Source organism: Trichoplax adhaerens, genomic scaffold, assembly GCF_000150275.1.
Source record: "Trichoplax adhaerens TRIADscaffold_17 genomic scaffold, whole genome shotgun sequence".
NCBI lineage: Eukaryota > Metazoa > Placozoa > Uniplacotomia > Trichoplacea > Trichoplacidae > Trichoplax > Trichoplax adhaerens.
Genome location: NW_002060959.1, coordinates 1187826 through 1199913, shown reverse-complemented (window position 1 = coordinate 1199913; position 12088 = coordinate 1187826). Strand labels below are relative to the sequence as shown.

Genomic DNA, 12088 nt, shown 5'->3' with positions numbered 1-12088 from the left:
TTAAACTGCTTCTGAAGATTCACTTTCTTTGTTAGCAACTTCGGCTTCCTTTAACAGCCTAACAATATTTGTTATCTGATCTGCTTTTAAATCTACTCCTTCTTCTGAAATTACTTCGATCGTCTAAAGATAGAAGGCATAATTAGGCAGCATTAAATGTACAGTACAGTACACACCTAATAGAATTGCTCGTATCTAATGACAACAGTGCATTATTGTTAAACACAAAATATCAAAAATATACTGAATTCCATATTACCTTTCTTATGTCGCTTATCTCAACAGAGCCATCATGATTTTCATCAAATATTTCGGCTATCTTTTTGATTTTATCGTAGTCAGGTTTGTCTTTTGAAGCCATGATAGCCATTACCAGCTCCTGCGTAGTTACGATTCCATCTCTAATATATTATATATAAGGTCCACTTTTAATATTGCTATACATTTATATATTAATACCGGCATCTGAATTAAAATGACGTCTTACCCCCTTACGTCACCACGTAACCTAGCGAAAAGAGATCGGTTACTCTTTTGCTTGCTTTTTTCCTCTAACTTGCTAATTTTTCCTTGTATATCTGTGATGATCCTATCAAGCCTTCTACCAAGGCGCTTAGAACTGATTGACTCTTCAACTTGATCATCCTTGCCAAGATCTACTAATTCATCGACATCCTAAAGTAGGATACCATAATTTTTGATCAAACTATCATCGTAACCATCAACCCTTTATTATATCATGATGAATACGGTTGAAATATGTTTACATACCTCTTTGTACTCTTCCCTATCTTCTTTCAATTCTTGTAGCAATTCCTTCTCTGTCGACAACGGAGAAGTTTCAGAAAGTTCAGAAATAGCTTTGCTCACTTCGATTAATTCTTCCTTAGAGATCTTGTCCTCCTCTTTGGTACTAATTTTCACACTGGGGATAGTATCCTTTATTAAAAGAAACATTGATGAAAAATTACCTTTCAGGCTACTTACGGATAAAGATAAAGATGGATAATTATTCATGGTAATACCTTAAGCACTTCCTTCTGAACGACTTCTTGTGAAGAATCGTCAGTCGCAGTAGATAAAGTTTCCTTTTCCTTCTGTTAGAGAATGAAGGAAATATATAATACTCGTATGACAATTTACAAAATAAATCTCATTGCAGTACATCATTTGTGATAGATCGTAGATTAATTATACAAACCATCTTTTCTTCCTCTTCCTTCTTCTTTTCATCTTCTTCTTTTGCGATAAGCTCCTCTTCATGTTTGATAACTTCTAACTTTCTTCCATGATCAATTAAATCACCTTCTACTTCAGCTACCTCGACACCCGCTTTATCGACCTGTAACGTAATAAATCAAAAGAAATCTAAGATTCTAAAGCTAGCAATAGCTTGTTATTGTAGTAATTAATTAGCTTGACTAACCATGCTTTCAGGCAATTTAGATAATGTGGCTTTAAGGGCGTCAGAAGCAGATAAATGTTCAGGTAGGTAAAGGGCTCGAGATAGTAGTAACAATGATGTTGGAATCTCTTTCTCAAGGTGCAACTCAAGCCACTATAAATATTAAATGCAGATTATTGAAAAAACTTCTGATAGATGTTATCTAAGTGCTCACAACATACAGACAATTTATAAAATCTAGACCTGAGATAACTGAGATTTCAATCTTTGAACTGATACACCAATTGCACGCATTCCTCTAGCTTGACAAGCAGACTGCAATTCTGCTGCATTTAGTGAATCTATACCTTCTTTCCGGATTAGCTGAGGAAATGCAAATGAACAAGAATTAAAATTGGATAGAAAACATAATGTTTGCGATAGTAATGGTTATAATTTACCATGTCGTCTGATTTTAGTTGCCTAAGTTTGAGTCTAAGTTGAAAGCGTAGGAGGTTATCCGTTCCATACGGGGTTATTAGTAATAATCTACACAATGCTACAAGTTGTAATCTGGACATGCTATCGAGAGTTAATTCATTCTTAAAAAACTTGGAATATTTAATAATATCTTCATTAGACGCTTGAGTTCCACTGGATCGTATCTAACATTAAGTAAAGGCATTAAGAAATATTATCAGAATCCGGAGTATACGCTCGCATGTACATCTTATATGCTGTATTAAAGATGAAGCAGTAAATTTATTCGATTTCATCAACATGAACTGCTCACATCTTGAAAAAATGTCACCAAACTTTGTGCCGAATCTTTTGATTGTATCTTTTTAGATACCGCCATCTCTTCAATTGTATCTTGTAAGAATTTTGCCATTTCCAGCTTAACATTGAGTTGTTTCCTTCGCTTTTCATCCTAACAGTAGTAAAGGGAATAGAAATTTACTCCAGGTATGAAGGCGTTCAACTAAGTTCGAGCTATTAATAATTTAAAGTAAAGTCATTTATTGTTCCAATACCCTTTTCTCCTTGTCCTCGAATGTACTGGGTAACATATTTGGAAAAAGTTTAATTGCAACCGGCAGCAATACTTCCATGAATGGTACAATTATAAATATTGAGAATGGTAGAAGGCGAAAAATATCTGATACTGTCCTAGTAAACTACGATTGAAAAAATAAAGTGGAAAATGTAAAGGTTTTACTTTTTAAAGTTCTCAAATGAAAACTCATTATATTTACCTGTTTTCTTTCACGTCTACTTAAAGAATTGCCATTAAGACTTTTCCATAGCAACCGAGAAGCTACTTTTATATCTATTGCCAATAATCGAAATCCGTTATAATAGTGTAATACTTCAGATTTTATCCTCTCCAATAATGATGGCTTTGTGACCATGTCTTTAGTATTAGTGTCAATGTGCCCAGTTTCGCTTACACCACCGACGACTGCAGTTTTTGATACAGCAATTTTTCGTTCTTTTAACGATTTGACAGATTTCTCGACAATGGATTCTTCCTCATCGAGCGAGGCGCACAAATTAGGTGAAATATGTAAAGATTTACGCTGTATTCGATTGTGTGGTAAACTATTAAATGACAGCGAAGTTGATGTAATGGGTAAAGCAGGAGCTAGCGATTGCCTTAGACTGATTGTAACATTAGTGAAAGTATATAATTTCGTTGGGCAAAGATCGTGACGGAATCTTAATTGCTTCGAATAGGATCTTGAATATAAATCAATATTCTGGCCTTCCTTACTAGTGGTGAGGTCATAATAACTTCGATTTTGGTTTGATTTGCCAGTTAAATAATAATAATTGCTTGCTAATGGCCGAATATGACTCCTATAATTGTAATAGGTAAATATTACGATCAAAATGCATAGATAGCGAATTGATGCAGTACTAAGAAGACGACACAGCTTTGAACAGGGATCCAATAAACAAATAACCCCTAATAATGCGAGTTCTTGTTGATCCTTGCATTTTATCATTCGATATATCTTACCTTTCAGTTATTGCTCGGGATAGTGTCCATGGATTAACTATAATTAATATGAACAATCAAGGTAACGACAATTAACATAACTTTAGTGGAGGATTGTATTAATGGTATGGGCAATATCATGCTAGTAACGTCAACTAGTTTACGAAATACGAAACAAGCTAGTAACAACGTGCAAATACGAAAACAAGTAAGGTACATCAGCGAAATTGGATAGAAATGTCTTCAATCTTACTGTACTCGTATGACTACTATGTAGGGTTGTGTAGGGATTATAATGGTATATTGTAGTAATCGTATTACAAAAATCAATGCAATACTAGTTTACGAGTAGCATTACTATTTTTAAACCTGAAATTATCATTAATAATAATAATTGATAAGGTTAAAAGTATCATAAAAATTGAAATTGTAACATAGAACAAAGATTCTACATAGTCATCTATAGACGGTAGACCTATTTCAAAATGATAGTCAAGATTGCAACTCTTTAGTAAAATGCTTTGATAGATGGAAGAAAAATGATGATAGTTTTAATAATATTTTAATACAGTATTTTGCTTTTGTTGTTGTATAAGCTTGCTTGTTACGTATCTTCAATTTAATTACCGATTCTATAGTATTTCTAAGAATTACAGCACCAGTGTTATTTACATAAGTAGTTGTAATTGGATCATTGTACGTACAAGCTAGCTCATGACACGAACAGTACTGTACCGTATATGAAAGCAACGCAAACGTTTTAAAAGGATACTTGGCTATCCCAACTCAAGCAGGCTATTCCTTTGACTCTATAGTACATTATTCGCTCTTGGAAGACAATTGCATTGGGTCCAAGCTGATATGTACATCATATTTATTGATGGTTTAGAAGTAAAGCGTTTTATTTATTTCTACCGTAGTTCGGCATGTGGAATTGTTGTTTTGTTATTATTGGTTGTAATATGATCGATGACCTTACCATATTGACGTTATGGTAATACACTTTTTACTTTGGAAATTAATCTATCCTATGCTAGCAGTATTTGTCAATGATAGTGAATTCAGCACGATCAGATGGCCATTTTTAGCTAATTTATACATAGAAGCGATCTGTATTCAATTGATGATGGTAGAAAAGCAAATTACGAGTGTTATTTCTTTTATTTATCTGCAATTACTGTCATCCTGGACTGTTTTACGGGCACCAATGATGGTAGAGATCGTATGGAGAGGATCTCTACCATTCTATCTACAGGTATATTGAAAGTATTGCGGCAATGTCTTCATTCTCTCTCTCTCAAGAGAGAGAGTACATTCATGAACTATCCAGTCATCATTATCCAATCCGATTATAATTGTGGAGCGAATGGTGTCGCAGAAATAGCAGTACTACTCGTATAGTAATACCCTATGAGAACGGCTGGAAGAGTACATTTGCTAGCGAGACTGAGATTGATGAATGATCGACGTTGAAATGCATTCAACTGCAAAGGTAAACTAGTCCATTTTGATGCAAAAAATCACATAATATATTGGATCAATGTGTCGACCTGTTGCTGCCTATTTTGATTGCTTACTCAACTACTTGACTTACTACTTTTTGTAGCAATCTTTCTTGTAGAAGAAGTGGTCTGCAAGGCCCAAGGAGACCGGCGTGTTGCAGTTAAAAAGGCCATCCTTGGATGGTGTTGTACACTGTTTATTGAGTGCGCTGGCACTGCCTACTGTACGTCTTTACAGTGGAAGAGTAGACAGTCAGACCTTACGGTTGTCAGCAATAGAACTTTTGCCACTTGCCCAACGTCAACTGAGGCTTACTGAGCGAGTGCAATAGAGAGGCTTGCCCTTTTATACTCGTTGCGGTCAGGTCAGTCAGGTGAGTCGACTGTCGCTACGTCCTACGTACGCACGTCATCCCAGTTGAGTGGTTGAACTGGTAATGTCACTTCTGTGACGTTGCATCACCACAACGCCATTTTGTTGGATGCTATCATTCAACGGTACGCTGTACTTTGTATGTACCATACTGTACTGTACAGTACAGTATACTGTATAGTCCGTGAGTCAGGCATGCTTAATTGCTTATGAGTCAGCACGTGAGAGTATAGAAGAAAGTCGTGCGATTAGCATGGGTTACAGTACAGTACAGTGTACTGTAGTGACCATACTGTACACTGTGTGTACTGTAGTGTACAGTACAGTACTGTACTGTACTAGAGAACTGGCTCACACTGTACACTGTACAGTACAGTATCGTATTAGAATGTACTGTACAGTACAGTACAGTACTGTACGTGTACAGACAGAACAGTACAGTACAAGCATGACCATCAAAGATGATATAAAATGACTCAATATTGCGTTTTGACCAGTGTCCCTTCATCGACTGTACTGCGTGTGCGCATGCCGTGCAAAGTACAGTGTTGCACAGTACAACAGTACGCAGACTCCACCTACAGTACTGTACTGTATATCCTGTACCGTGTACAGTACAAAGCGTGAGGGTTCGGATGACTGTACACTCTACAGTACAGGTCAAAAGACTGAAAAACAACAAGGTTCTACTGCGCAATTCGTTAGCCGTGTAAACAAATCAGATCCACCATTATGACATGTACAGTGTACAGTGTACAGTACAAAGCGCCAAGGTTCGGATGACTACTGTACTGTACACTGTACAGGTCAAAAGACTGAAAAACAACAACGCTCTACTGCGCAATGTGTTAGCCCGTGTAAACAAATCAGATCCACGATTATGACATTAACTGTACTGTACACTGTACTGTACAGTACAGTACAGTGTACAGTGTACAGTACAAAGCGCCAGGGTTCGGATGACTACTGTACTGTACAGTACTGTACTGTACTGTACACTTGTACAGGTCAAAAGAATGAAAAACAACAACGTTCTACTGCGCAATGCGTTAGCCCGTGTAAACAAATCAGATCGCTGACACGCTCACGTGACATGACTTTCAAATTCAAACCCAAGCGGGAACAACGTCACAGGTTGATTCTCTCGCTCTGGCCACACAACTTGCTGGCAAATAGTGCATACAGTAGAGGAACAACAGTGGGATATGCGCATCGCTATTCCATCAAGACAGTCAATCATGCCCCCCCAAATTTGAATTCATAAATTCAGTTCATAACTGTATCTGACCCATTTGTTGTCACCACTGTAATTGACTGCTATCATATCCAGCATCTTCTTGACAGCCATATTGAATTTTGGGCACATTTTAAATTGAGTGATTACAACGTTCAGAAGAAAGAAAGCATAAGAAGAAGGAAGTGAGTCGATTCACTGTTCGTTCTTGTCTATTTTTTCACTGACGTCAATTCATTCTAGCTAGGATGGAATAACTAGTTTACGGTCTTTTGCCAATGAATTCATGATACTGTTAGTCATTGGAAGACGACAAGCGTTACAGCCTTTGATAGTAGGATTCTATTCAATCCTGTTCAAAATTGAGTATACAAGCGCTAGGTCGTCCAGGACTTTCAATATTGATCAATAAACTAATTGAAAAAAAAAAAACTACTACTCTACTGTACATATCGCCATGTCAAATGTTAGTAGACACTCTATCCAATCAGTTACTTGACTCTTTCGGTTCAAGCCGATTTGACAGATCCACCGGCTATACATGGGCTATGCTGGTGTGCTTGTGAAATCCAATTGATCCTATTTTCTCACCACAGGAAATGATTGTCTACGTAAAATAATACAAATTGGAAGTTTATTCTTCATGTTATTTTGAAAGGACATGGCTAAAAATGAAAGCTTCAACTCGGCTACTGGATTGAGTCCGTTATTTTCTCCGTCATTGCAAGGTCAAAAACGTCGTCAAAGTGGCTATGGTTCCAGCAGTCCACATATCATCGATAATGATGATAGCCGAGAACGACGTCAACGCCGTCGTAGTCGCTTGAGTGGTGTTGAAAGTCCTTTAACTAAGGATCATACCAAAAAACGGTATCTTCAAGTAGAAAGGATAACATGTTTAGCAGTAGTGTTCACATTCGTCATATCACCTTAGCTTTAAGACAACAAAAAATTTCATAGGACTCTTCAACTACAGTACCTATTGAAAATACATCAGTTATGCTTCCAAATCTAAAATTGGCCAATTCTACTAGCTTTACTGCAGATGATTCATATCGACTCCAAGTGTGCTACTGTAGCTTACATTCAACCAACAGTCACCAGTCAATTTTCACCATACCTACAGTATGACTCGTACATTAACTATTATTACTGTCATCATCATTACAATGCTTATTTATAATTATCAAATAAACTTGTACTAATAACGTAATCAAATCAGAACCATTTCAGACCTACATACTCGTTTTTGATTGATTATTAATATCGAATTCAATTGTAAATAGGTCCGCGGTAGTGGACGCATCTGACGGATTGACCAATGCCCAACTCAAAGAACATTATTCCAATTGCATTAAATTATCCACGGAAAATGTACGTAGATATTTAGTTGTCTTGTTCTTGGCTAACTGACAGTGTTATACCTTACCAAAAGAGTTGTTAGTTTGAAATACGCGTACACCATCGAAATGATTAATTATGATGCAATACTATACGGTATATTAACCTTAATGTACATGCAATACAAAGATCTGCTTTATCTGGCTCCTACTCTCGTATCCATTTTGCACCATAGCCAATTAAGTAATCCATTTTTATCATTTTGCCTTGATCTCTTCATCTACAAAATGAATGAACTAGAAAATCACATCAAAAAATGCTTTCGCCTTGCATTTAATTGACTACATGGCTGACGTTATTAAGAATCAAAATGGAGCAACTAATTTTCAGGTCGGATTCTAATCTTGTGCATGCAACAAATACAATATTTATCGCCTTCTATTTCTTAACAATTCAATGACTGCTGTTGTTAAAATTCATTTTGAGATTGATTAAATACAGCACGTATGATAGTCTTAATTTTACAATTAGGGTTAGAAAAAAGCACTAATAAATTGAATCCTAACTCATTCAGTAGAGATATCATGTAGTCAGTAGAGTATTAATTTTTTATATTTTATCGAAACTGGATAAAGATTGCAAGTTGCACGCTGGATGCTAGTGCTAAAATTTATGCTGGACGTATCGATAGTGTACATAGTGAGGCTTATAAAGTATTAGGAGGGTTAGGAAGATCGGAAGGTAAGCTGCTAGATGTCATTTCATTTCTGCTACTATTTGTATATAATCGTCGATGAATTCTATGTCAAATAGATAAAGAAAAAAATCAAGATCAGAATGATACCGAAGATAGTGATAAAGCACGCAGAAAGGTTACAAACTATCTGACAATTTGACCTTCTTTAATGAAGTAAATTTATACGCCAAATTAATGCCTATGATGATGTTACAAGAGAACTTGTTATCTAAAGTCAATCTCAGCTATTTTATGCTAGCTGCCGCTTACTGTACTTGTCATACAGTATATGCAATAAGAATTCCATTAATGCACGTATATCTGGTTATCAAGAAATAGTTACTATTTAAATAGTTATCTCGCTTATTTTTAGCCAGGATATTTTTTTATGCATCTGAGTAACAAAAAACTACCATACAAATTGTGTAATAGAATCTTGCCCGAAAAGTTCAGACTATCGAAGAAAATGTTGCTTCTTTAAATACGGAACACATCGATTTACAGTTTGAAGTAAGTTACTACAATATTATAAGCATCTCTTTGAGAAAGTTTATTTTCATTCTTTTCATATAACTTAATTCTTACTATGTTTAAATTCTTTACAGGTTGACCCGCTATTCCAAAAGAATAGCGCAGCCTTTGACGAATCTGGGACTGCGGGACTACTCTTACATACGCTGTTTTTTAATGACGACAGTATGGATGAAATTAGCATTAATTCAAACGTTATAGCCAACACGACTAGGTGCTATTTTAAAGATGAAAACAAAGAAGAAGTTTCTGATGAGATGACTGTTGATATCAGCGAATGGAAGGGTAAGAATATTGTAATTATTATCGTATCATATATTTGTGACTAATGCATTACGCGCTATTGAATAAATAGTGACAATATCATCAATTAAAATTTCACGTAAACTAGGATGTTTAAGGTGCTTATGTACGGAAGATTTAAGCATATGTCCTAAGATCGATTATTTATCTTCGAAAGCGACTCACGATTCAAATCAGGTACTACTTTTGTAGACTGTTGTTTTTCTTATGGAATATGTTATCAGTGGTTAATTCCATATCTCTTTCTATCAACAGAATGCTGTAACTTCTAATCAAATTATGAATCACTCCTTTACGGCTAATCCATCCGGTACGGTTGCGTATACAATTTAACCTTAATATTCATTTGCGATTAAGATTCATTCATCCGTATACAGTCTTTTTAAAATGTGTTTTTTATTCTTTTAAATGTAGATAACAGTCTGCAACATTATGATTATATCGATTCTGACGATGACGATGATGGCAACGATATTCCGAATAAAACAATTGATGATGTTCGAGCTCAGATAGATTTTACTCATGATCAAGAAGCCGCACATTTGGATGAAAATAATCCTATGTATGTTCACTACTGATACCAGCAAGAATAAGAAATTATCTAGTAATTTTGATATGATGGTTTATCATCTTTGTAGTGGGGCAATGTTTCGCCCAACGAAGGATCCGAAATTATTTCTAGAGTCTGCATTGAAACTATCAGAGTACTCTTACTTCAATAATGCCGTCTTGGCTACCTGGGCTGGTCCTAAACATTGGAAATTGCAGCCAATTTCTCGTGAATTAAAATCTACCGATAAGCATAGTAGACCAACAAGTCAAAAGCGAGTGCCATTCAAAGTTGATTTCTCCGCTGATGTCGATTTTGAAAAATGTTTCTCGAAAGGAAAGGTTGTAATTATTATATATCATCTGATTATTCTAAAAAGTAAATCGAAAAGACTTTTTGACATTGACTGTACTGAATATGTTACAGAGTGCTATAACGTTGTCAAAAGCTACCCTTAAGGGTCGTTCATCAGAGCAGACTACGCTACCGGAGGACCTGCATTACGAAGCAGATACACTGTTTTTATTATTCACAAAGCCAAAAATGATGGTACGATATTGTTATACACGAAATGAAAAAACTTTAAAATTTATTTTGCTAATGTTTTTATAATAGAAAATAAATTTTACTTTTTGATTGACAGGTAAAGTGGCATCAAGGAAATCAAAGCGATACAATAGAAGATGATAGCAATTGGTATGATTATAATAATCCAAATGATCGCCAAAATTACTGTCCCAATGTCGCGGTAAGAACAATTTTTTATTTATGAAGGATTTACGACTACCTATACCTGTATGATGTAGCTATCCGGTTCTGAATTGCTTATAATAATTAACATTACTTCTAAAAATAGGTCGACTACGATGATGATGACGATGACGATAGAGATAACTTTGAAGCAGATCAACTTCAAAGTGTTCAATCGAATATGGCTCAAAGTGGTTTTAATTTAGACATGTTAGACGATACACAATTAGTTACAGAACCGAGGAAGGTAACTGACTGTAATTTCAGATATATGCCGTTATGCTTATATAGTGTGCGTTGATTAATTAAGATGGATAGTTAATAATACGATATCATCAATCAATTTTCAGGTAAATAAAATTGAAATAAATTATGCGAAAACGGCGAAAAAAGTGGATGTAAGAAAATTAAAAACTGCAATGTGGGATGCTCTTTGTAAACCGACCGAAGATGCGGTATCTATTAAATCACAGAAATAATCATCTTTCTAAGCTAACCTAAGCTTTGTTGGAGGGGCGTTAATGACATTAAGTTGTTTTGGTTTTATTTCAACAGGATAATAAAGAAAACTTCAATGAGAACATTAATCCAGAAATATCACAACAGGAGACGAAGTTATTAGAAAAACTTACTACTGAACAGTCATTTAAAGAAGTTTATCACAATATCCCTAAAAAGATATCAGGTTCAACGGCAAAAAATCTTTCGGTGCCTATCTGTTTCGTTTGCTTACTTCATTTAGCAAATGAAAAGGTGAGCAAAAATGTTTTAAGCCATAGGCATTTACTGTTAATTCAGAAATTGTCAAATTATAAGCTAGTATGGGCGATGTATACTATAAGATTTTGCTTATGTAACACAGACTAGTGTAATAGTTAATTTTTTAACATGGATGTAATTTATAGATTGTGCCCACTTTAATTGATCTAGATTATTTTATATAACATGTTTCTACGATTTGTTATTATAGATAATACGATAATTTAGGGAGTCTAATTATATATTTTATCTTTTTGGCTTTGTTATCGCATGAATAGAATCTTCAAATTACCGGTAATGAATCAATGGCTGACTTGTTAATTACTCAGGATCAGTAATAAAGTTGAACTCATCACCTGAAAATAAACAATTTTAGTAAACGACATAATTTTTTTATAATTTTATCCTACTACTTACATGTATTTGCTAATGCAGTCCCTTCGTTTAGTTACCCTAAGATTCGAAATCGATGTTTGTGCATTGCTGTAACATGTATCTGTGCAGCTTTAGCATTATGAACAAAATGCTACTTATAAAGATATAATTTACATTATCATCATATTAGTGTCACTATCTGTGATATAAATTCTATCGGTTGTCGACTATAATTTAGTTTTCAGTAA

The 12088-nt window shown here is 35.0% G+C and overlaps 2 protein-coding genes across 2 annotated transcripts; one reads left to right on the top strand and one right to left on the bottom strand.

Moving 5' to 3' along the window:
* On the bottom strand, positions 1 to 5062 carry TRIADDRAFT_60795 (uncharacterized protein; the record flags this gene model as incomplete). The annotated part of the gene is made up of 14 exons (XM_002116692.1): positions 1 to 123; positions 260 to 401; positions 488 to 675; positions 772 to 939; positions 1026 to 1097; positions 1202 to 1342; positions 1427 to 1558; positions 1649 to 1768; positions 1846 to 2049; positions 2178 to 2315; positions 2419 to 2562; positions 2641 to 3244; positions 3408 to 3444; positions 4981 to 5062. 14 exons carry the CDS (start codon positions 5060 to 5062, stop codon positions 1 to 3), a joined length of 2295 nt encoding a protein of 764 aa, XP_002116728.1.
* Positions 5063 to 7156: 2094 nt separating this feature from the next.
* On the top strand, positions 7157 to 11803 carry TRIADDRAFT_60794 (uncharacterized protein; the record flags this gene model as incomplete). The annotated part of the gene is made up of 17 exons (XM_002116760.1): positions 7157 to 7365; positions 7782 to 7869; positions 8137 to 8226; positions 8472 to 8577; positions 8650 to 8708; positions 9005 to 9082; positions 9178 to 9388; positions 9495 to 9583; positions 9662 to 9716; positions 9821 to 9968; positions 10045 to 10297; positions 10383 to 10505; positions 10600 to 10704; positions 10813 to 10953; positions 11057 to 11161; positions 11262 to 11459; positions 11744 to 11803. 17 exons carry the CDS (start codon positions 7157 to 7159, stop codon positions 11801 to 11803), a joined length of 2118 nt encoding a protein of 705 aa, XP_002116796.1.
* Positions 11804 to 12088: the final 285 nt, after the last annotated feature.